Genomic DNA, 25,286 nt, shown 5'->3' with positions numbered 1-25,286 from the left:
TAGAGAAACGCCTTTCATCCCAATACCAATCAATGTTCTTCCTTCTAATGACAAATGTTTCCAAAGTAAAACGTCTTTATTCTGTGATAGTTGCAGCTAGCTCGCTAAGCCATTTTATCTGGTCCAGTTTACTGTTGACATCACGAATGAGTCAAGCATTTATTTACACGGTAACGTCGGTTCTTGTGTATTTGGTAAATGCTTTTATCCACATGGATAAACACCCTTTTTCATAGTTTTTGGTCAAATTGACCAAGAATTTGCCAGCCAAACTTTCTTGCTTTTGTGTTGCCATTAGAGAGCTGCAAAACTGGCTTTTAACCACAAATCTCCCCTATGATCTCAATTCCAATGTATTCTTTATAAGAGTGGGTCTTTATTTTTAATCTGTGTGTTGAACATAATATTGGGTTTGTTTGCAATCTCTAAAGTCTCTCTATGACAATTATCTTTCTCTGGTGTAATATTGATGGCTCTTTATGGATATAGATGTAATGCGACTGTCATAAAATAGTTTTTCAGAATCGGTCTGGCCAAAGGCATGTTTCAAATGGAACTCCATTTTTGAATACAGTAGGCTATGTTTCTCTTCTAAATTATTTAGCCGAGGTAATATTCGTAAATTTAAACAGTGTTATGTGGCCCCATCCTTGTCTCACTTCGTAGTTGTTGAAATGTTTACAGCAGGTTTCAGCTTCACCATGACACCATAATGGTTATAAGGATAAAAAATAAATCATATTTTTGGTTGTTGTACACCCAGGTGGATTTTTCCAGGGGGTTGGGTTGTTGGGGCAAAATCGGAAACAGGGGCACCAATGCATCATGGGACGGAGGCGGATGGTTCGCGTTGACTCCTCCAGGCCACACCAAGCACTGTAGCGCGCATAGCTGGTTGCTTGATTCCAAAAATAGAAAATCTAAATTAAATATAGAAAACAAAGTTATTTCAGTTTAGATTGTATTTTATGCTTCACGTCTTCATGATACATAGCTGAATAAAAAATGCCGAATTTTTGTGCGGCCCCGAATTGCACAAGGAAAAGCACTCAATCGGACTTGGCATTTTTTAGGTTTCCAAGAGACGCGCAAAGGTAAGGGAATTGTACAATCAGGGTTACCGTATGTAGCCGATCTGTTATGGGAAACATGCCGCGAGTTAATGAGCGAATTCATTTTCAATTTAGAACGTGGAGCGTCCGTGTTAGATGATTTGAGTATTTTGGCCCATTTGCTTAACTGTAATGCCAGAAGTACTAGCTATCTAACGTAACAGTTCATTAAACTAGCTAACCTAGCCAGACTTGCTAGCTGGATACGGTAACACTTGTAATAATACAGCTAACTTTGCTTCCTAGGTTAGCTACAACAGAATGAAGTGCTAGCCCGAAAGGATATATCAAACCCATCTCGTTGTGGATTATGATATCCCTGTGTGTCCTGACTTAGTTTGCTAGCTAGCCATCTACAAATGCCATAACGTAAAGAACAGTACACCGTTTACTCCAGTTAGCTGACCCATTGAGTCTATATTTTTGCTCCATTGAAATTATGCATGAATATAAAAGATATAAAAATTACTGAAATTATGTTCTTCCTACATGTTATATGCAGGTGTAAGCTGTGGGTGGAGAACTGCCGTCGAGCAGATCTAGAAGACAAAACGTCAGACCAGTTGAATAAGCATTACAGGCTATGCGCCAAACATTTTGAAGCGTCTATGATATGCAAAAGTGTAAGTTATATTCGTAGTACATGTGTGTGTGTTGATGTTGAAATGCATTGGACGTAATCAACGTGAATAAGACAAGTAAATTTCAACTTATTTTAAATATGCTTAATGACGTAATTATTCTATTATGTAGCTGTTCCCTTAAAAAGTATTTTTCAGTTATTGTACCATGATCATTTACCTTGTGTATGAAATTGGGATAATGTTCATTGAGTTTGTAGCTTCCTAGGAGACCACACTGAATTGCTTACAAAAAGATTGCTGATGGAATGACCACTCCCTCCCCCTCCCACATGAATGTTAAATCAAAAGTGTCAGCAAAAATTAATGGCTGCCTGGTAATCAATATAAATTGTTTTTCAGAGCCCTTACAGGACTGTACTCAAAGACAATGCTATACCGACAATATTTGACTTAACAAGCCATCTTAATAATCCTCATAGCAGACATCGCAAGCGGATAAAAGAACTGGTAAGACAGTTGTCTCTTTACTACCACTAGTGATTTTAATGCTGAAATTTCAACTGCATAGCCAAAGTGACCATCATAAGAAGTATTGGGGAAAAACTACAGGTCGACTGAATGTGTAAAGTATCCACTTTTTAAAATTATTTTTGTTTGAAGAAATCATGACAGCCAAAAAAGAAACAGTTTGCCAGAAATGTTCTTTTTCTGTGATTCTGTGCAATTTCATATTTCCTGAATGGATTTAAGATTTATATTAAAATGTCCAAGGATTACAAACTGTGGTGTGATCAGACTGCTTTCAGGAAGCTTTCTCTAATGATATACATTATATTATTACTGTCACAGAACAATATTTGTTTTTTCTCAGACAGAAGAAGAATTGAGTAAGCTGAAAAAGAGAAAATGTAAGTTACCATATTTTTTATGTGAACGTTTATTTTGTGTGCCAGACAGAGATTTGTTTTCAAATAATTATTTTGTCTTTTTACCAGTGGAATCCTCTGTTGAGCAGACTGAAGAAAACAAAAACAGTGACACGTGCGAGGGTCAGGACAGTAGTGACGCCAACGACGATGTGCCCCCATTGACCGCTGAGGAGAAAGAAGTCAGAGATTACCTGAAATCCTTGTTCGAAGTTCTTGTTGTCATTGGAAAGCAAAACATCCCCTTGAATGGACATGCTGAAGTGGAGAGAGGGAGCAAGTCTTTCACCCCAAGCAACTTCCAGGCCTTGTTGGAGTACCGCATCAATGCAGGGGATGAAGTCCTGAGGAAGCGGTTTGAGATGACGGCCGTAAACACAGAGTACTGCCCCGCCACCCAGCAGAAGCAGATGCTGGAGGTTTGCGAGAGCTGCATTCGCGAGGAGTTGCTCCAGGAAATCAGGGAGTGCCGGTTCTTTTCGTTAGTCACTGAAGAGCTTGTGGAGATCTCTGGGGAGAGGCACCTCCCACTGCTCCTGCGGTTTGTGGACCAGTCCAACTGCCTGCGGGAGGAATTCATTGGGTTCCTGCCTTTTGAGGGGGATGAGGAGACACTGACGGAGCGGCTCCTTTCAGAGATCACAGAGAAGTGGGGTCTAAACATGGAATACTGTCGTGGCCAAGCCCATGTCGGCTCTGGCGTGTCTGTCAGCAAAATTAAAGCCATTGCTGCCAGACTGACAGAGAAATATCCAGTGGCAGTGTGTACCCCCAGTTCCACCTGTGCCCTGAACATTTTCTTGGCAAATAGTTTAAACTTGACAGGAGTTCAATTAGTGATGTCCACCTTCAAAAAGATTGACTTGTTTTTCAGCAAGTCACCGCTACTGCTGGCTGAGCTGGAGCATGCAATCTCCATCTTCTATCAGGGCAATGAGGAAAAAGCCAATGATCTCAAAGAGGCTTGCCGCACCACCTGGACAGAGAGGCATGATTCCTTTGAGATGGCTGTAGATTTATTAGAAGCACTCCTACTCTGCATGGACAGCATTCATGACAATGAAGACTTGAGGTGGAATGACCAAATAACCAACAGTGCCTACCTAATATCTGAAGCACTGTCAGACTTTGAATTTGTGGTTACGTTAGTTGTCTTGAAAAACACTCTGTCCTTCACAAGAGCCTTTGGTAAGAACTTACAAGGGCAAACCATGGATGTGTATTTTGCCGCCAGCAGTTTAACTGCAGTCTTGCATTCACTCAATGAGGTTATGGATAATATTGAAGTATACCACGAGTTCTGGTTCGAAGAGGCTGTCAATATGGCTGCTGCCATGGAAATTCCTGTGACAGTTCCCAGGCTGTACTTCCGGAAGCAGCGTCCAGAAGCTGGAATGGAGATCCAACCAGAGAATTATTTCAAAGAGCACCTGACTGTCCCAGTTGTGGAGCGTGTCATAAAGGAGCTGAAGGACGTCTTCTCAGAAAACCACCTGAAGGCCCTCAAGTGCCTGTCACTTGTCCCTGCTGTAATGGGGCAGCTGAAATTCAATACATCAGAGGAGAACAATGCAGACATATACAAGAACGACCTGCCCAACCCAGACACTCTTCCAGCTGAGCTCCACTGCTGGAGGATAAAATGGAAGCACAGAGGCAAGGAGGTCAGCTTGCCGTCCACAATCTATGACACACTGCAGCTGTCAGAGGTCAAATTTTTCCCTAATGTGTACTCTTTCCTCAAAGTGCTCTGTACCCTTCCAGTCCTAAAGCTGGAGAACCCCAAGTGTGAAACTGCCCGGAAGCGCTTGAAAGCTTACCTTGCTGACACGCCTGTGAGCCACAGGTCCAAGAGTTTGGCATTGCTCAACATCAATTATGATATTAAGCATGATTTGGACTTGATGGTTGATAGCTACTCTAAAATGTATCCGGAGAAAGAACATTTTTCAGATGCTTTGTGAAACGTTGACTCTGATTGTAGAAGTGCCGTTTTCCACACTGCGTCCTGATTTTTCAGGTTGTAAAAACAATGTGTGTAACTGCTTATTTTAACAAAATTTTTAGACTTGTTATCAATTGTGTTAAATACAACAGTATTTGAAAAATGTAGTCTGGATGTTTCTTATTATGACTTCTTGCATTGAAAGACTGTAGTTGGTATTGATTGTATTGTATATAGAGTACAATATTAAGATGAGAAAATCTTGTTAACATTAAAAAAAACAAATACAGTAGTTAGCTGGAAAACACTTTGGAAATGGTTCCAGATTACATTTATAAGAGGAAGTGGATGTCTTACCAGTGCAACAGATACTTCATGCAGTTTTATGTCAAATGCAATGTGAAAAAATATCTGGTTTTACAAAATAGTGATTCCCCAACCTGTAATAACAGTGCTACTTCTTCAACTTGTTTTTTGTTTGTCTGATATTTTTAATTAATTAATTTTGTTGGTAGGGTAATATCATATAGTGTTTTGAGAATAATGTCTGAATGAAAAAAGGGCCCCCACATGTCAAAAGTTTTTTTTTAATGAAGGCATTAAAGCAAAAGGAAAGTTTACTTTTTTTGCACTTTTTTTTTTTTACAGTTGTAAACGTACGGAGGAAACCTAAAGAGAGCTAAAATTATTATTTGAAAATATATATTTCCTTCAAAAGGTGTACAAGATTTGGTGGTATTCGGGTTAATCTGTAAGTAAATCAATTGCACAGCATATTATCAGCAGCGACAAAGAGAATTGGTAGTTTCATTTGAAGGGAATACCCCTTAAAATCACGAAAGACGTGCCAGTGTCATTGATTGAGCAAGATACCGTAGTTTTAGTTGCCAAAAAATCACCGCAGTCCACCAGGGCTAAGATCCACCCTACTGACAAAGTTCCATTTGAAGAAACCTGCCTTGACTTTTTCTAGGTGGACGCAGTGGCGAACGGAAAGGAAATATTTTACAGATGCATACAGTGGAAGGAGCTTCGATTCTTTGTTGTGCTGTTTTATATACCGGTAACGCGTTACTAAATTGTAGATATTTTAATGATGTGGTATACTCGACAATATGCGACCTTATATCACCATTAATACACGTAGTGCCTATAATGAACAAATCCAAACCAAAAGAACCTTGGCGTTCAGTGTGCATCATCTACTGGAACCTGCATGTCCACGTCATCGCAGCAGAATAGAATATTTGCCAGTTGGTATATTATTTGAGCAGTCTCCCGTTTCCACAAAGTATTTCTAGGATGTTTCAAGAACTGGGGTTCTGGGGTGTGAATCGCAGTTGTCTGACCTGAATAATAGAACACAGAATATGTTCTGGAATTTAGAAACTAGACTATATGTAAATAAACCATATTTCGATGAAGCAACGGTGGTGATGGAGATAATGTGGTGCAGTCCAACACCTAAAATTGAGCTGTTCCGTATAATAATAATAACAATTCAATAATAATTTATTGAATTGTAGGCTATATGTATATATGTTTTTACAATCAGTTTATAAAGTTTTGCATGTTCTGGAATCGCTGATAATTCAAACTTTGCATTTCGAGATGATCAGGACATTGCAGCAGCAGTGGCGAAATATTGAGTAACACTAACATAACAGAACCCCTCTTCATTAGAAAGCGACGGCGATACATTGTAACCATGCAAATCCAGTAGGAAGCCTATGTCGACAGAAAGACACACCACTCTACTAAACGAATTACTTTATCTTTTCCGCCAGGTCATTGGCCTATTTCAACTTCAAGATGGCTTCAAGTCAGTGATTATGCAAAGCAAATAGGTCTGTTTTGTCAGTATCACCAATAATTTTCTGCTGGGTTAACATTTGCTTGCTTGTTTCAAATGTGGAGTGCATTCGTGGGCGTGTTTCTACCCTATTGCGGTCACGTCCAGAACACAATACAATTTAAACATAAACATATCAAACGCCTGTCTTTCTAGGTGTTTCGGGTTCAAAAAAGACAGCAACGAACAATGCGCCGGTAAATTCTTTCCGTCTGATGACACCGTATTACATTACATTTTAAAGTAAGGTATATGGGTTTCATCATTTTAATTTTTTTCTAAACGATGAAGCCCTAAAATAAGTCTTTTAGCACCCAAAGCCTAAAATGTCGGTCACGATGACAGAAATTGTTTTCTGCTCGATGAGTCACTGAGGGGAGTGGCTAAAGCGACCGTCACGTGACGACAGAAGCGTTCAATACCTCGTGGTGTACTGGAGATATTTAACAGAAACCTTCTTGTTAATAACTTCAGAACCACTACTCTTTTTCGATGCTTAAAACAAATACTATATTCAAACAATAGACGGATATTGATGTTTGTTCAATTTTATTTGAAGGAGCTAGTTCCTATCGCCGTACCAGAGATCAGTGCGCCATACAGGCTCGGTATCTGTTTCCGTTTTGTTTAGGTGTTCTTCCTGGTTTATGCCCGCTCGAGTAATTGTATCGCGTTAGAAGTACAAGTTTTGGAGCAAGTGTTTTTAGACGTAGAATAGCCGCGTGGGCACCTGTTATAATATTAATTGTAAAACATAACACCTACTAATTTTTAGACGTTTCTTGAGTCATTTCGTAAGTTTGTGTGATGCAAAATTTACTGTGAATCAGCGAGTGCGTGCAGTCCAAAATGCCCGACTGCTGTGCCGCAGCGAATTGTAATCAGTGCACAGACCAATCCAACATTGCGTTCTTTAGGTTTCCATTGGACCCAGAGCGGTAAGTATTGTACAGTAGCGAGTTAGTTTTTGCTGTAAATGTTGATGCGCATCAGTTAAACCAAGTTAACTAGAATATTCATTTTAGGTTACTTGACGTACTTGCTGCTAGCTAGCTGGCCGGTTAGCCGCCCCCAATGAATTGAAACATTTAGCCTTTTGGCTAGCTAGTAGCATTTCTAGAAGTCTTACTAATACTGAATGTAAATGTGCGTACTAAAATCTTTCTCTGTATGAATTAAAAGTTAAATAAATGTGCTTGTAAGTTCATTTAAGTAGCTGCCAAGCTACTAACATTGTTGCAGCTGTCTCTAGGTAAAGCCTTGCATACCTTATAATGTCAAATATGCTTAGCTGACGTTTACGAGTTCAGTTTTAAAAATCATATTTCAGGTTAATTTGGTATCTAAAAAAATCGCACTTCTACAATCCAACCTTTAGAGATAATACAGAAAATCGTCATCTTCTGTAATGTTGTTTTCTTGTTTTGTTTATTAGAGCATGCCTGAAGAGGTTGAAATCTTTGTTTTTCTCATGACGCAATCAATTTTTGATCATTTAATTTCCTGCATTGCTCATTTTACTATAACTCTGCTTCCTTCTCTCACACACTGATTTTAGATGTAAGCAATGGTTGGATAACTGCCGCAGGCCTGATCTTGAGAAGAAAACCCCTGAACAGTTGCATAGGCTTTATAAACTCTGTGCAAATCACTTTGAACCCTCCCTGATATGCAGGCATGTAAGTACCCAAGTTGCTCATGTTTGCTTCCTAATTTATATGCCTCAGCAATTTGCCTACTGTTCAAAAATCCTATGTCATTGTCATTTAAACTATACAGAATAACTGCTGACATTGCCTTGCACTGTAAGCTTTGTTCATTCACACAGATGGGGGAGGGATCACATCCCTGCTTAACACAAGCCCCAAATATCTGATTGTCCCTGCTCTTATGTTCATTCATTGCTATATCACGTTCTAGTCTGCAAAGCATATTTGCTGAGCACTATGAGGTGCTCTTTATTCTAAATTCTTCACAGATTGGCATGCCATTGTTAGCATCCTTAGCAGGAAAGCCATTTACTTGGGGATGCTTGTTAAAAGGGAGTCAGTCCTACCAAAGTTAGGTAATGTAGTCAGCTGGCAATCTGATGCAACTTCTAAAGTGTATTGTTGTCTTGTTGACTGACTAACTTTCCAAGCATTGGGCTATGTTTTAACTTATTGCCGCCAGTATTTTTGCAAACAGATAGCATATTTATAGTACTTCACCAAAATCAGATGAACAAAATTGATATGCATGGAACACTAATTATTTTAGGCTGTAGAGTGCAAATGATGTGTAAACATCACAGACCTGCTTATTTCAAAACTTGGACGAAACCCTTGAAGGAACACAATGATTTACAGATCAGTTTTAACTTCCCTGCACTATGTGTTAGACTACTCTTATGCATTGCTACCTAGTTGTTTTTTCCTGTTGGTTGTGGTTGCGGTTATGAGATCAAGCCAGGGAGTTTAATAGCAGACACTTTCATTTTCACTGTGGTTGTATCATCTTAGTGCTGATTGGGCTTACTTCCCAATCTACAACATGGCTCATTTATTTCTGTGTCACGGCAAATATTGGAGGCTACCTTAGGAGAGAAATTCTGCAATAGATTTCCTTGTGTTCATTATTGTCACGCTTAGAATTAAAACTGTCCCATTCAGGAAGATGCCCTCCTCCCTGCATTTGTGGAGTCAAGAACTGCAGATTAAAATTCAGTTGAGACATGTAGACAAATGAGCACTTTCCAAAGAAAGCTGGAAATCCCATAAAAGCTGCAGTTTTTAGATTTAATGTAACAAGACCATGTCAAAACCTAGTATATGGCTGGACCGACCAATGGTGTAACTTCATCACTCAGTGACTCAGTCACAGACATTCTCGTTTGTAGGGCTGGCATCCAGCCAAAAATAGGTTGATGTCAAGCATGGTAGAATATCTTTGCTCATAATACATTACATTTTTTCTTTTTATAATGGCAGATATAATGGCCAGGATTCCCAATACTATGTCATGACCTGTGTATTGTACCATACATCAATAAAATTAAAATGTAATGCATGTATTAAAAAAAAAATAATAATTTCCTTCATTCCTAGAGCGCTTTAAGAACAGTTCTAAAGGATGGAGCTGTTCCAACAATATTTGACTTCACAAGTCACTTGAACAATCCACAGAGTCGCAACAGGAAACGTGTCCGAGAATCTGTAAGTCCATGGCGTGTGTGTATACATGTGTGCACGTGTGTGAGTAGGTAAAATGTCTTTTGGTTCCAGGATCCCAGTAAATATTGAGATGAATAAAAGTTCTGTCATTTGCTCAGAGACCCAGTCATCACCCCATTCAAATGTATGCTTCCAAATTTTCTGGGTGTTACAAGGCTAACGCTAATCATACAGTTGGTTTGTACCAGTTTCATGCTTATTGCTGAAAATGATCCTTTCTCAATGGTTCGCCTTGTTTTCAGACTGCCTACCATACCACATCATTTAAAAAAGTCCTTATTTCAGAGGATATATGAAAGAACAAGCTATGTTTTATTTTCTCCAGACATGCTTTTACAGAAACTGAGATTTGTTTATTTTTTAAAATTCATTTACCTTTTTTTAACTTTTAGACTGCGGAGGAGCTTGAAGCTGCAAAGAAAACTAAAGGTTGGTGTGGCCTTGTTTTCATAATTTCAGTTCCTGTCCCTTCCGCATCTTCCATTTGAGGAAAATGCAATTATGGCTTGACATAGCAGTTATGCAACCCTCACCTGCACAAGCAGCATTGCAGCTGAATCAGATGCAGTCTTCTGATATACTTGTATACTAATACTAATATACTAATATTTATTTGACTTTTGCTATTGCCATCCAAACAAAATGGCTAATAATGACACAAAAAGTATTGCAAGAACTGTCAGGTGTCTCAGAGTGAAGTGTCCCATCACCACCTCTATTTTAAAGGTTGTAGCACAAATATATGTTTGTCTTGTCAGAACCTGTTGAATTTATGCTACGTTAAGAATTTTATTTATTCTGGGAAATTGTAAACTGACTGTTTCAGATCATACCTTCAGAGTGATTTGTGCCGTCTGATCAATGTACTGTGTCAACCAATGTACTGTGTCAACTACCACAGCCCACAAAATTCTATGATAGTTGCACACAGTACATTGAGCAGACAGCACAAAACACTCATTCCCCACAGCTGAATGTATGATCTGAAACAGTCGGTTTACAATTTCCCAGGATAAATAAAATTCTTAATGTAGCATAGATTCAACAAGTTCTGACGAGACAAACATATACTTGTCTTCTCAGACAGGTATATATTTGTGACGAAAGTGCCTTGTGATTTAAGTTCCCTATTGATATTATCTGAATTTAAAGCAGATTTTTTGTGCTTAATTTGTGTGAGTAATATATTGTAATGCATTTGCTAATTTTTATTTAAGATGAGAGCCCCCCAGCTGTGGCAGAGGAGGAGATGGGAGAAAACTTGGAACCACAAGTCAAAGAAGATACCTCCATCTCCAAAGCCAAGGAAACCCTCAAACTGTACTTCAAGGAAACCCTTGCCGTCACTGGGTTCAGCATCAGCAGCAGTACTAATCCCAATGCCATTGAGCCCATGGGTAGCCATGGAGGACTATCTCGATTCAGCCCTGTATGCGCAGAAAAAATTGACCAGAAAGAGATGCTCCAGTTTTGTGAGGACCTCATGGGGGAAGAGATGCGTAATAGCCTACGGTCTGCCCGCTTCTTCTCTATCCTACTGCAGGATTTGGTGAACATCGAGGGAAAGGAGCAAATACCGGTGTTCATCAGGTCGGTCACCGTAGCTGGATTCCCTCAAAAGCACCTAATGGGGTTCCTTCCGTGCGATGTAGACGCAGATACTTTGGTTTTCATGCTCCTCTCAGCAATACGAAACAAGTGGGGACTGCGTATGGAGCACTGCAGGGGGCTGACCTACCTGACCACTGGGAGCATCTGCCAGAAGATGAAGGACTTGTCCAGCAGGATACTACGGGAATTCCCACAGGTGGTGTTGGCGCCAAGTGACCCCTACGCCTTTAACATGTGGCTGATCCGCTGCATGCCTATCCTCTCCATCCAGAAGGTAGTTAACACTGTGGAAGAAGTCGCAACCCTGCTGAGATCATCTTCGACTCTTTGGGGGAAGGTAGAGGCAAAGATCACCTCCCTGTATGGGCACATGAAAGGGGAGGTGGACAGGATCAAGGATGCTTGCCAGAACCACTGGGAGTATGGCATAGATGCCTTCCAGACAATGTTAGATATTTTAGAGCCACTGCTTTGCTGCATTAATGAGATAAATGCAAATGACATGGACATTGTAGAGCAGGTTGCCAGGTTGCGTCCAGTACTGATGGATTTCAGTTTCATCATCACACTTGTTGTTTTAAAGAACACATTGTGTTGCGTCAGCATCCTCAACCCAAGTCTCAAAGGAACGATTAGCATCAGTAGTACTTTGCAGTACACCATCTCAAATGCCTTAAAGTTGCTTAATAAACAGCTGCAAGAGATCGCCATATTCCACAGAAGATGGTTCTCTGACGCTGTATGTAAGGCAAAGAAGCTGGGAGTGGGAATCACTCTGCCAGAGACTTCTGAAGGTAAAAGCAAAGAGGAAATTGCCCAGTGCTCTCCAGAAGACTTTTACAGAGAGATGCTGAGCACTCAAATTCTGCAGTACCTTATCGAGGAAGTAAAGAAAGTGTTCAGCACAGAGATGGTGCGAATTCTCCGATGGCTGTCTCTGGTACCTTCTTACATGGCAGACCACAATTTCAGCATACGCAGGGACAAGGTGGCGGATGCCAACTTGAACAATCTGGCCAGACCAGACTCTTTCTATGATGAGCTCGGCTGCTGGGAGGTCAAGTGGAAGCATGCCAGCAAGCGCAGGATTCTACCTACCACGGTCTTTGGGACTTTGAAGATCCCCGATATTGGATTCTACCCAAATGTTCAGAGCCTGCTGAAAGTCCTTGGTACCATCCCCTGTGTAAATGCTGAGGCTGATGTGTATGGACAGTATGATATGGTTTTAGACCGGTACCATTCCTACCTGAGAGCTACGCCAGAAGACCAGAGACTCTGCAACATGGCATTCGTATTTGTCAATCAAGATGTGCACTTCAGTGTTGATGACATGGTTGAATCCTTCATCCAGAAGCATCCTGACATACTGCAGTTATTGCTTATGGTAAAAACCTTTGGTTTATATGGATGTATGTCTGGATGTGTCAGTCTTAATATTGTATTACTTGCTTCACTGAATAAGATCTGAGAACTTCAAAATGTTTTACTTTGCACCTAAAAATAACATTTTAGTGTATCGTGTATGATCTATTCATACTTATGTTTGCAATGTTATTTTTTCTACAGGAGGATAATCTCAACAAAGCACAGCTTGCAGGTAACTTACATTGTGTATTCATACACATATCTGCAGTTCCTATACTTAATGAATGTACCTAATTATAATCTTTTTTTTTTGCTCTCTCTCAGCATCTGAAGGTGCTGAAAACTATTTAAAGGAGGAGATTGAGGACACGAAAATAATGACTTTTGAGGTGGAGGAAGAGAAAACGGTTCGGGATCACTTGAAGTGCGCAGAGCCAGACAAGGAATCTCTGAAAGCGGCTCTGCAGTCTGCCCTGACAGTGGCCTGCAGAAGTCAAAACAACCAGCCTGTGGAGGCCAGTGTACAACAAGGAGGAGAGATGGAGTATGTCACTAGATCAGAGATGAAGGAGGTCCTCTCAGTTTGTGAGGATGTTGTGAGACAGGGAATCCTTTCTGAGGTTGGAAACTCTTTTTTCTCGCTCTTCATTGATCGTGTGGTCACTCTCGGGGACAAGGACCACCTTCCCCTCTTCCTCAGGTTTGTGGACAGTTTTGATGTTATGAGGCTTGAGCTGATGGGCTTCATAGAAGCTGATTTGGATTGCGATGCTATGTCTGAGCGCCTTCACCACATTATCACCGAGGAGTGGAACCTGGACTTGAACTACTGCAGAGGCCAGGCCTACCTTGGGTCTGGTGATGTCTCATACAAGCTGAAGGCATTTGCATGCAAAATTCAGGAAAAGTACCCCCTTGCGATCTGCACGCACAGCTCTTGCTATTCCTTTAATACATGGTGGTCCAAATCGATACCTGTACCAGCGATCACAAGAGCACTGGATACTATGGGTGAGGTTTTGCTTTTTTTCAGCAGTGATCCTGCTTTGGAAAAACAGTTGGATCTGGTAATAGCAGAGGGCCTGAGGGAAAGTTATGAAAAAGTTCAGGAGCTGCAAGGGAAATTCTGTTCAGTCTGGCTTGAAAAACATGACTCTTATGAGGTTTTTGTGCAGATGTTGGAACCTTTAGTTGTGTGTTTGGACAAAATCAAGAACAGCAAGCCACAGCGCTGGAAAGCCAATATCCCTGAACAGGCAGACAGGTTATTGGGCTTAATAAGGGACTTTGATTTCATTGTGCCTATGGTTGCCCTGAAAAATGCCTCCTGTTTCACAAGAGAGCTCAGCGCTGGCCTCCAGAAGGACCACTTCAGTGCAGCATCTCAGCTCTGCCAGATCAGCGGAATTGTGGCCACCCTGAACAGGGTGAAAACCAATATCAAGGTTTTCCATCAGAACTGGTTTGATGAAGCTTGTGCATTGGCACAAAACCTAAGCGTGCAAATCAAAGTGCCTGAAAATGCTCCCATTCCCAGGGATGGCATGTTGAAACCAGCAATTTACTACAAAGATGCACTGAGCGTTCCACTTGTGGACAGCCTCATCAATGCTGTGAAGGATCATTTCTCTGATGATCACAAGGAAGCCCTGAACTTCCTCTCTCTGGTCCCCTGTTCTGTGACTGTGAGTTATATGTTCGAGATTCTCAAATCGAAGCCCCCTCTCTACAGCAGTGATCTTCCAGACCCTGACAACTTCTTCACTGAACTGTGCTGCTGGAGGGTAAAGTGGAAGACTAAAGTGGTGACCGTAACCATACCGGACACCATTTTTCAGACTCTCCGCCTTCCACTCATGCAGTACTTCGGAAACATCAACACCTTGCTGAGGATAATGTGTGTGCTGCCTAGCACGGCCCTGGAGCAATGTGGAGAAACCATGCGTCACAAGCTGTTTCAGGACTACTTGAGGGAAACTCTGAGTAAGGAGAGGTCTTCGTGCTTAGCTATGCTGAAAGTGGGAATCAACTTCACCCGAGATTTGGACAGGATGGTTGCCCAGTGTTTGAAGGTTACCCCAAAGGCACTAGAGGGCCTGTGCTTGGTAAGTGTGGAGTCTGTATTTTAGAATATTGTGGATGTATTTCAGCTTTATATCTTTTTAGATTTGACATTCTTAAAAAGGTAAATGGTTGATGAGGTTTGGTAGGATGCGCATGTTTGATGTTTGAAATTTATGTTTTCAGGATAAAGAATCCAAAAGTTTGGTGAAGCATGCCGAAACACATATGGAGGGTAAGTCTTAGCTTTACTGTTTGTGCTTATACATTCTGTTCTTGTCTTAGGAATGGATATACTATGTACTGAGTGTTCTCATAATGAAGGCATAATTAAAATAGCTAGCTGGAATAGATTGTTTTAGAATAAATGTCACACTGAGATGCATCTCTAATCCTCTTTATGAGAAAGTTGTGGAACCTGTCGGAATGGATAAATTCTGCATTTTACAATTGATAAAGTTTGGGGTTGTGGTTATTTGCAGCCTTCAGGGTGGTCCAGATGATGTCCTCCTCAGTGCTCTGTTGTGCCCCATGATCAAAATGTAATGACCACGTGATCAAATTCTGTTGATGCCAACAGTGGTTTAGAGCCCTGTGGAGTGAAGCATAATAGTTAAACTTAAACTTGCACACATTTTATTTGTGTTGCACCATTTAATAGGCTATAGCATTTTCCAGCGAAGGGGCTTTGAGTTGGCAAAGATTCCCCAGAAGAACAGCTCTGCTGGTTGACCAGCCGCCTGTAGTCGCTCTGCACCAGCAGCTACAGTGAATTTAGGAGGATTTTGCAACAGGCCTACAGAGATTTTCTTCTTGGTTTTTGAGAATAGGAATTTAAAATCTTGAATTAATACATTTTTGTGGCAATTGTGTTTGTGTACTTGTTTAGATAAACTTGTGAATATATTTTATTCCACAGGGGAATATCTCAAAGAGGGACTAGAGGATTCTGAAATGGAGCATTCCACTGAAGAAAAGAAAGACCCGCTGCTGAACGCTGTGGATGCGAATGGACATTCTGGAGATAACCAGCACAGTCTTGAAGTTGTATTCAAACAGGCTGCTCTGCTGGCGAGGAAGAACTGTTTATTTTCAGAACTTTCCAAGGAAGACCAAGATCTACTCGTGCAGGATCTTGGCATGTGCCACTGGGCAGAAAGAGATGACCACTGTTCATCTGGCATTGAAGAGAAGGACATTCTGGATGGTCTTGTGAAATCTATCAGGCATGCAATACTCTCTGAAGCTCAGGAATCTCCTTTCTTTTCTCTCATTACTGACAAAGTTGTAACTGTTGCTGATAAGAAGTATCTGCCCACCTTCATACGATATGTAGCCAGTTGTGTGCCGAAGGTAGAACTTCTTGGTTTCATACCATTTGATGACGGGTGTGATAGTGATGCACGGTCGAAAAGCTTGGAGGCAGTCCTTACAGAAGACTGGGGACTACAGATGAACTTTTGCCGTGGACAGGCGTACATGCGGGTGGGCACAGAGGGCCTGTGCCTGAAGAGCATGTCCTTGAATATCTTGGAAAGGTATCCCCAGGCAGTGAACACACCCAGTGAGTCCTGCGGGCTTGCCTATTGGCTAGTGGCAAGTCTACCTTGCGCTCCTGTTACCAGAGTGCTGGAAATAGTGGAGGATCTTGTGATTTTTTTCGACCAGTCCCCAAGGTTGGAGGGGGAGCTGGCTCAGGCCGTGGACGTACTACTGAACACACCCAGGGAGGCCTTGGCAGAAATTCCAGAGACCTGTTGTTCCAGATGGAAGAAGAGAGAAGACTTTTTTGACATTTTGGTCGACACACTGGAGGGAGTGCTGAGCTGCTTGGACTCAGTGAGCAGCAATGCCAGTGGCATCTGGAACAGCACCATGTCATTGCACGCAGGCATACTCTCCCAGGCAGTGAGGGAGGCAGACTTTGTGGTCGCAATGGTGATTTTGAAGAATGTCTGCGCCCCCCTCCGAAACTGCAGCACCGTTTTCCGGTGTGGAAATCCTGCTGACATCATCTGCGAGGTGGATAAGATGACACCAATCATAGAGTCTCTAAGTAATGTCCTTGAGAACATAAATATGGTCCATTCTCCATGGTTTGAGGAAGCCACTCAGCTAGCCACTAAGGTAGCCTCTGGACAGGTCTGTTTTCCTGAGAAGTCAAGCAGCTATGAGTCACCTGAAGCATATTACAGGGAGACACTGAGTAAGCCTGTCTTGAGCTTGCTGATGGAGGAGTTGAAGCACAACTTTTCTGAAAGTCATTTGAACGCTCTGAAGGTGTTGTCTCTGCTCCCAACGTGTAATACACAGGCTGTTGACTCTGAATTCACTGAGAAGCTGCTTAGTGTCTATCAGACTGACCTCCCAGAACCGGACTCGGCTGAACAGGATATCTGCAATTGGGCAAGTTTTTGGAAAGAGAAATGTCAAGAGGTTTCTCCGCCAGCTTCCATTTCTGAGACTCTGCTCCATCCAAAATCACAAGACCACTCTACCGTGAGCACTCTGCTGAAGATAGCAGCTGTACTGCCGAGTGTCAGCATGGAATGTGATCTCATGAAAACAACTCTGAACTCAATGAGGGATTTCCTGAAAAGCTGTGTATGTAAGAATAACAAAATGGACATCGTCATGGTCCATATGCATCACACAGCAATTCAAGCTTTGGAGGATGTGCTCGACAAGTGCATTGATGTGGATCCAGACAGAAGCACATTTCTTCACCAGGTAAGTTATTTCGGTAACACAAATGTGAATCCATAGCTAAGGCATCTTCCCTTTAATTATACTGAATGTGGTGTAAAGAGAAAAGTAAAGAGAGAAAAACATAAACTTTATGTAATGAAAGTCTAGGCCATTTTCTAGAATCTGTTGCCTTCAAATCACTTTTAAGTATACCTTAGGTTTCCTTTTTGATTTCCAGGTACAACGGACAGTTGAAATCCTGAAGCTGGAAAGTGGTTAGTAATGACTAATGTGTTAATATGTGATTGTGGATAATTAGGAAAGTGAGCTTTAACTTTTTAAATGGAGCCATTTTAAATATTTAGGGCAGGTAGTGCTGATCTGTTCAATTGTGTGAGAGTAATAGCTTTAGAAAGTAAAATCAATGTTTGAACATTTTATAATCCAGAAGTACAAGACTCTCTCTTACTGTTTTGCATTTTGGCTTCATTCATTCATTCATTCATTCATTTATTTATGTATGCATTTTATTTATTTACCGTCTTACTAATTTACTTATTTACTTATTTATAGAAGCGGAAAATGAAATTGTACATGAAAACAGTTCTGCAGTTTCTCAAGAGCTCAGTGGGATGCAGTCAGCCTTGATTAACACGGTAGAAGAACTGCAAACGGGCGAGCAGAAATCTGGTAAAAGTGGTCACAGTGTAATGTCTTTCTACAGTCCCTCTGTAAGAGAGGAAATTCTCAAGGAATTATGGGATTCGCAGTTCTTTTCAGTCATCACTGAGCAGGTGACTGACATTGAGGGTGAACGTTACATCCCTGTCACTGTGAGGTACCTGGACAAGCAGGACACTCAGTGCGAGGAATCTGTGGCTCTCGTCCCCTACTGTGAGGACCCCACAGCCTTTGCGGACACCATAGAGACTGTGCTGTCAGAGAAATGGGGACTTAACATGGAGTTCTGTAGAGGACAGTCTGTGCTTAGCACGGGGAGTGTTGGCTCTCACATGAGAGCTGTGTCTGCCATCATTTCACAGAAGTACTCATTGGCCACACGCACCATTAGTTCTTCTGTGTCTCTCAATATGTGGCTCGCCAAGTCCTCTCCTGTGCCTGGCATAACTCACAGTGTGGCCACCATGGAAAAGATGTTGTTATGGTTTGCCAACAATGTGGAGTTGTGGGCCATGTTGGAAGACAAGATCACCTTGATGTTCCCGCAAGATGATAGCAAGGGGATTGAGCTGAAGGACAGGCTGACAAGCGACTGGGGCAAGAGTCACGACATGTTTGAGGTCATAGCAGAGCTCCTTGAAGCGGTCACTCTCACCCTCTATGAGATTGCAAGAAGGCAAACAAGTGACTCTCACCAGAACCAGGCCAGGGTCTTTTCCAGTGCTGTCAGTGATTTTGAGTTTGTCTTCTCAGTCATAGCACTGAAGAACATTACGGGCCTTACCAAAAACCTCAGCCAGAGCCTACAGGGCAAGCCCCTGGATACGTTCTCAGCTGTGAACTGCTTGCCTGCCATTCTGGCTTCCTTAAACGAGGTGAAGAGTAACCTTACTGTCCACCATGATGCCTGGTTCAGGGAGGCTAGGTCTCTGGCTGCAAAGCTGCAGATCAGGCTGCTGCAACCAGCGCTGGAAGAGCTACTCAGTAACCATTACAGCAGTACTGTGAGTGTAAAAGCTGTGGAGCACTCTATCACCGAGGTCACTGAACTCTTCTCGGACCACACCCTCAGTGCCATGAGATGTCTGACGATTGTGCCTTACGTCCTGTCAAAAATGGAGCCTAGTTGCATGGAGCACATTGTGTCCTGCATTTACAGAGATGATCTTCCTGATACTGGTTCGCTAGCCTGTGAGCTCAAGTCCTGGAACAGCAAGTGGAAAGATCCTATTGCTGGCTACCTGCCCGCAACCGTGCTGGACACGCTGAAGGTGTTTGACATACGGTGTTTTTGTAATATTGAGACGCTCCTTCGGGTCTTGGTGATCTTGCCATTCTCAAGGCAGGAGAGTACTTTCCAGCAAGGGAAAAAAAGCCTTCAAGCATTCATGCAACAGGAGAAGAGGTCCTTCACTGAGCTGCATTCTCTTTAGAGTTTAATTCATCACCATGTCGGCTTACACGTCTAAGAAATAGGATTGCATTCATTTGTAATATAGCGCTGACCGACTGACTCGAAACTTTCCTTGACTAGATCTAAATTTAACTTTAGTTTTCAGTACATTTTTTTTAACAGAAAGGAAAGAATTTACCTCCTCTTGTATGATGAGTATAACCTATTATTTTATTTTGCTGTATTCCTTGCTTTTATTTTGTTTTACATTTATAGTTGTATGAAGAGAGGACTGCCTGGTGGGACCAATGCATTGCCAAAAATTGCCCTTGGTGGGCTTCTAAAGTTTGTGTGCCTTAAAGGTCGTTGTGCAAATTCACGTCAGCCCTGAACTTTTGGATTGAAGTGTGTAAAGTCAGAGGCAGTCCCTGAGGCAGCGTCTGAAAGTTCCTCAGCATTCATTTGAATTGAGAATCCATATTGAGAAGTTATGTGTGTCTTTATTCCTGAAGTTAGACATTGAATTAAAAAAGCTGAAATAATGTGCATCAGAAACTGTCAATGAGAAGGAAGCTAGCTTTCACACGTGTCAGTAAAATTGCGCGCCGGCAAAAAGGCTTGTCAGCGTTGTTTCATACTGTAGAATTGTCTCCTAAGGCACAAATTGAAATGTTTTGTTATATCATGTAGGTGTTTTACTATTCACATGATTTCTTAGTTTTGTTTATTTAGGGGGAATAGAATTTGTGTAAACACTTCTCTGAATACCCCTTTAAGAAGTAAGCATTCATATATATTTGTCAAATAAAATTAAATGAAATAAATTCATTCAAATTTTGATGTTTCTTCTAAGTTCCAAGAATATTAAGACCTCTGTGTAGAGGAAAATAATCCACAAGGGGGTGCAATAACCCAAGTTTGTACAGGAAAACAGAACCATTTCAATGAAGACCCAGTGCTCAAAAATGATGTGTGCATTTTGATTATGTATTCCTAATCATTTTTCCTGGCCTATTTAAAGCAATTTAAAATGAAAAATAAAAAATGTTTTGCAGTCCTCCAAAGTGGACGTTAAGACAATAATAAAAGGTGCATATTAGACAATTTAGGAAAGAAATTATTCAAGGTACCTTACTTCCAGTACAACCACAATAAAACCCATGTAAAATATTGGGATATTAAAAATTTCACAGATGGACATTGAACACTTTCACACAGTCAACCTTAGCATAAATCTTGAAGATGAAATGGCCATGTTGACACAATCGTCAATGCAGTAAGTGTAACAAAAAAAGGCCCACAGAAAACTAACTTTTGAATGGATAAAATGAAAAAAGTGAATTCTGTGGTGTTCAGGAAGGACTGGTTCATTTGGTCCCTCTGTGTTTATGTGAAATTGCACCTTTCAGATTTACTGTGGTAGTGTCCCTGTCCGTAGCATTTCAGGTTATGTGAGTTAGTTATTGGTAAGTCGTTATTTTTCAAGTAACACACACAATTGCATCTATTCCAACTGTGTTCTGACCTTTGATGCAATGAAAATATGAATATTCTGTGATTGTTGCGGCCTTGCTGTAAAATCTGTAAAATAATGAGCTCTCTGACGTAAGGAGATCTGGGCCTAAAACTTTAAATTGTCCAGATTCTGTTGTCAGCACAGTGTTCAATAGAAAACTAATGAAAACAGGCAAAGGCAGGTGTTTCATGGTCACATTTATTTTTGTTGCAGCAGCATTTTGAACCAATTCAACATGGGGCAACGGTATAGTTTGGTCTGCCAAATGGTATAGCATTTCAAGACTCTGTGGCCCCGCGGCAAGAGTGTGAATAAATAGGGATATGTATTCAATAAAATGAATACAATAACCATAAGCCTGCTTTTTTTGGAGGATGGGATTTAGGTCGACCATTTTTTCCAAGATGTGTAATTTCTACTATTGAGGAAACCGCTGGTACCATCCCAAGGTGGACTGGGCTCAATACACTTTTTGGCTGCTTCGTAAGAATTTTATATTACAATTGTCATCATTCATATTCTTTGCTCACAGAGGCACACCCTACATCTCATTTGGCATTGCACCAATTTTTGGAAATAACGGTAATTTAAGCATGCAAGGGGCATTGCTAGGGCTGGAGTTAAACCTCAGGTCTAAAGCACACTGCTATTGACCCCGCATTGTCTTGCTCTCTTGGCATTATCAGCCAAACTACATGTGGATAATTTTAGCTTCTTTTTTTTCCCCCGGCACTATGGTTAGCTGATGATTGGAAAATCGATTTTACACTATGTTTGGAATGATAGAGGAGTTTTGGGCTGATCTCATTATCCTGATGACTAAACTTTAACCTCCACTCAAGTATTTCCTTTTATTTGCTGCAGTGTTTCTAAAGGTTGTTCGTTATTACAAACTTTTGCTTTCCAGCAAAATTTGGATAAATAAAAGGAAAAGTAAATTTGGATCTAATTGATTCACCCTATATTTACCTAGGTGATGCATAAGGTTAAAAGGTCTATAAATAGTTATTTACAATGAGTTGACTGTTACAACAGAATATTCTACCCATTATTTTTTATTTATTTTTTGCCTTGTTGCATTCTCAAAAATGTACTACTGTGATTTGGTTGTATGAGGTATGGTTGCATTTACTGATGAACAATGTTATTATTCATACACATTTTTAGTAATATTTGAGGCAACGGTCATACACGTCTTGGGATAAAAAGAAGCAGAAACATAAATTGCTGGTGCTGCTGACGCCTGGTAACACCTGCAAGCTTCTGGAGTCGTGCCAGACTGCCTGATTCCAATAGTGCCCCCTGCTGTCACGCCAGTGGTGTGGAACGATGACGCTCAAACTAAGTCCTGGGGACGCCTGTGTATGCTGGTCTCTGTACCAGCCAGTCTGTTGCTCAGTTATGGTTGTTAAAATTCTTTAATATTTTTTCCTTAGACATATTAACATGGTGTTGGATTATCATTTGCTCTGTCTTTCAATTCCTCTTTTTTTAAATCTACCAAATGGTTAATTTTAGTGGCAAGGTGTCCAAATCTTTCACCGAATGGGAGGCTATTGATTCAGCTCAGTCTTAAATTTGATCCTTTAAAAAATTGTTTTTCAGTGTAGCACAATGTGAATATGGGGATTTTATTCTTCATGACATAACTATTTGTGACAATGTGGCTTGAGAGGGTGAATAATCTCAAATCATTATTTAATAAAAAACACAATTAAGCAAAACGATACAAATTGTTAAAATTCTGGGATTGCTGGTTGTGTTTGGAATGAAAACCAGCATACACAGGGGTCCTCAGGACCTGTGGCATAGAGCAGATAGTGTCGGGAGACCTCTGGAAGTGCCTGCTTAAGTACAATCAACCTGTTCTCCCTGCTTTTGAAAAAACAAGATGGCATGGTGTGCAATATGGGGAATGCTAGACCTTTGGTGGCTATACAAAGATTTTACATGAAGCTGTTGCATAGTCTAAGGGTCTCCTGATGCAGACTAATTCTAGACTAATACTAATTCCAGATGGCACCAACTATGCCAAAGTATCTTCGCTAGTGGCCTCGCATTGAAATTGTATACAATATATCCAGTGGTAATTACTCCTGGGAACTTGATTTAGTAGTGTATCCCTTGCCCTAACTTTAGTATTGGTAATTTGTTTATCCATTAGACTCAGTAATTGATTCGCTTACCACTACTCCAGTCTCACTACATCTGCATAAAAATTTAGTAAAAAATTGCATGTAACCAAATGGAGGAAATAATTTGGTATCAGGGCTGTTATGGCAACAAGTAGCTTTATAGAGGATTGTAGTTCAGGAAGTTTAACTGCAGTGTCAAAAGTAGTTGAATTGTAAGTACTAAGTATAGTAAAATTATGTGGTGCAATGTTAGGATGACCTCTCTTTCCTTATTTATTCTTTTTGGGACTGAACATGCAGTATCTGTCCAGCAGGAATTCTAAATTCCTAATAATGTGCAGTTTGGTTTTCATCATTCCGTAGGCCGTGTATAAACAAACAGCCTAGCATGATGTTCATAATGTCTGCCTACGCTGTCCTTTTTGAATTCTATATAAGGCCACCCAATGTAAAGAGCACCATTAGGTATTGGCCTTAAGAACCTTTCAGCATTTTAGTGTGTTTCTTTTACTCAATGTGACATCCCACACACTCCGCTAAGAGTTCTTCATTCAGTCGTTTCAGTCTCTCTGGGTTTTGAATGACGTTCTTGTTCTGGCTATCCAGTAAATTATGCCCCTCAAGATAGTTAGATTTTTGTTGCATTTCATAAATCCGGGAGAGCCGCAGTAAATTAATTACAACATGTATCACAGCTGTATTTAAAATGATAACTTTCCTCAGAGGACAGACCGCTGCTGCCGACCTACGTCTATGCCTGTTTCCAGACTCTCTGACTTCTCAACGTGTCTTACTCTATTGAGGAGCACTTCTTCTCTTCCCCCCCCCCCCCCCCCCAATAACTTTACATGCTCATTTTTTCCCATTTATTTGCTAGATGTTCACTAGGGTAGGCTATTCACAGGTCACTGAAGATATATGAAGAGAAGGTGTATACTTCCTTTCCGGCGGCTTTAAGCACAGTCTTGACGAGTTAATGTTTAATGTCTCACGCTGAGAGGTAATTGTTCATTTCGGAGGGCGGGCGGATTTTTCCCAGGCAGGGCCCGCTCCCCATTGCCCGATGGCCATTTGTAACAATAGCCCTGACCCCACTCCTCTGTAGGTTTGAGTGCATCCAGCAGTGAGTATTTTTTCAAGGGAGGGCTCGAGATTTTGTCAAGAGAGACAGATTGGGTTTAGTAGGGCGATGCCCTTTGAACCTTTATTCAGTTGTCAAGTGAGAGTCGGTCCATAGGGTTACCCTTCAGAGGCTGAAAGATCCCTCTTCTTGTACAATGAAGCTGTGGAGGAACATAAAATGGCAGTAAACGCTCCTACAAATCAGTCATTGTGTCCTCGGTGAATTAGCTAGAGGAGGAACATAAAGGAGATGGTGATGGTGGTTACATCAGTACTGAAGAAGTAATTACCATTGAAGGTAATATGTGCAAGGAATGTGCACAAAATGCCCTATGTAACAAAGGAAAGTTCTAAAACAATTATAATTTGCATAATGTTATTTATTTAATCACACGAGAATACAGCATAATCAACTGTCAAAATAAAAGCAGCAATGGGCAGATGGCATTTCATTTTGTTTTTGTTGTACTGATCATTGAAATGCCTACATTTTTATTGTGTATTTTTGACATGTTTTCCCCTGCCACGTGCAATGGAAATTTCAGTTTGATTTGAGCAACCCTTACACTGTGGGGCTGTATTATTCTGTTCTGCTCTGAAAACAAATGACAGTGAGCTTTATGAATGGCCCCCCAAGGGTGGTGTAAAGGATGCATGCACTGTAGATGGGCCAAGTCTGTGTTCCTCTGTTGAATGCACTTCCCATTTCTTCATTTTTTTTTTTTTTAGACTAAATGCAGGCCACATTTTGCTCAAGTAATAAATTCTACTTGTTTCTGTCGTCTGCAAGCCTGATCTTTCTGTAAATTCGCGTGTTTAGCATAAGGGAGCCCCAGGCCTGACAGTGTACACTCAACATGTGCATACTCAAACAGAATGCCCACTAATTCAGACTACTGTTTAGATTTCCCAAAAAAATCACAGACGAAGACTAAACCGTTCGATACATGAATTTTTTAAACCCCTCGTGGAATAGGAGCCTATCACGCCATAATTTGTAATGTTTCCTCTTTTCATGCAATATATGAAGATTTCTGTTCCAAAATTAGATCCACCATTTAAAAAATTGACTCTACTCTT

The 25,286-nt window shown here is 41.0% G+C and overlaps 2 protein-coding genes across 2 annotated transcripts; both read left to right on the top strand.

Annotated features, from left to right (window-relative positions):
• Positions 1-820: 820 nt before the first annotated feature.
• On the top strand, positions 821-5,152 carry thap12a (THAP domain containing 12a). Its single transcript, XM_035434229.1, has 5 exons — positions 821-1,094; positions 1,615-1,735; positions 2,096-2,203; positions 2,568-2,604; positions 2,692-5,152. Exons 1-5 carry the CDS (start codon positions 1,006-1,008, stop codon positions 4,584-4,586), a joined length of 2,250 nt encoding a protein of 749 aa, XP_035290120.1. The 5' UTR covers positions 821-1,005; the 3' UTR covers positions 4,587-5,152.
• Positions 5,153-6,814: 1,662 nt separating this feature from the next.
• Positions 6,815-20,261, top strand: si:dkey-250d21.1. The gene is made up of 11 exons (XM_035434226.1): positions 6,815-7,357; positions 7,978-8,098; positions 9,506-9,613; positions 10,024-10,060; positions 10,849-12,629; positions 12,812-12,842; positions 12,935-14,715; positions 14,858-14,906; positions 15,591-17,401; positions 17,598-17,634; positions 17,933-20,261. Exons 1-11 carry the CDS (start codon positions 7,269-7,271, stop codon positions 19,471-19,473), a joined length of 7,386 nt encoding a protein of 2,461 aa, XP_035290117.1. The 5' UTR covers positions 6,815-7,268; the 3' UTR covers positions 19,474-20,261.
• The last annotated feature ends 5,025 nt before the right edge of the window (positions 20,262-25,286 follow it).

Source organism: Anguilla anguilla, chromosome 9, assembly GCF_013347855.1.
Source record: "Anguilla anguilla isolate fAngAng1 chromosome 9, fAngAng1.pri, whole genome shotgun sequence".
Lineage (NCBI taxonomy): Eukaryota > Metazoa > Chordata > Actinopteri > Anguilliformes > Anguillidae > Anguilla > Anguilla anguilla.
The sequence above is the reverse complement of the archived record's forward strand: the minus strand, read 5'-3'. Positions and strand labels throughout refer to the sequence as shown.

Coding starts and splice junctions, on each gene's coding strand:
- thap12a (XM_035434229.1), top strand. CDS start 1,006: ATGCCGAATTTTTGTGCGGCCCCGAATTGCACAAGGAAAAGCACTCAA. Junction 1,095..1,614: donor TTTCCAAGAGACGCGCAAAG/GTAAGGGAATTG, acceptor TGTTATATGCAG/GTGTAAGCTGTGGGTGGAGA. Junction 2,605..2,691: donor TAAGCTGAAAAAGAGAAAAT/GTAAGTTACCAT, acceptor TCTTTTTACCAG/TGGAATCCTCTGTTGAGCAG.
- si:dkey-250d21.1 (XM_035434226.1), top strand. CDS start 7,269: ATGCCCGACTGCTGTGCCGCAGCGAATTGTAATCAGTGCACAGACCAA. Junction 7,358..7,977: donor TTTCCATTGGACCCAGAGCG/GTAAGTATTGTA, acceptor CACTGATTTTAG/ATGTAAGCAATGGTTGGATA. Junction 12,630..12,811: donor TACTGCAGTTATTGCTTATG/GTAAAAACCTTT, acceptor TTTTTTCTACAG/GAGGATAATCTCAACAAAGC.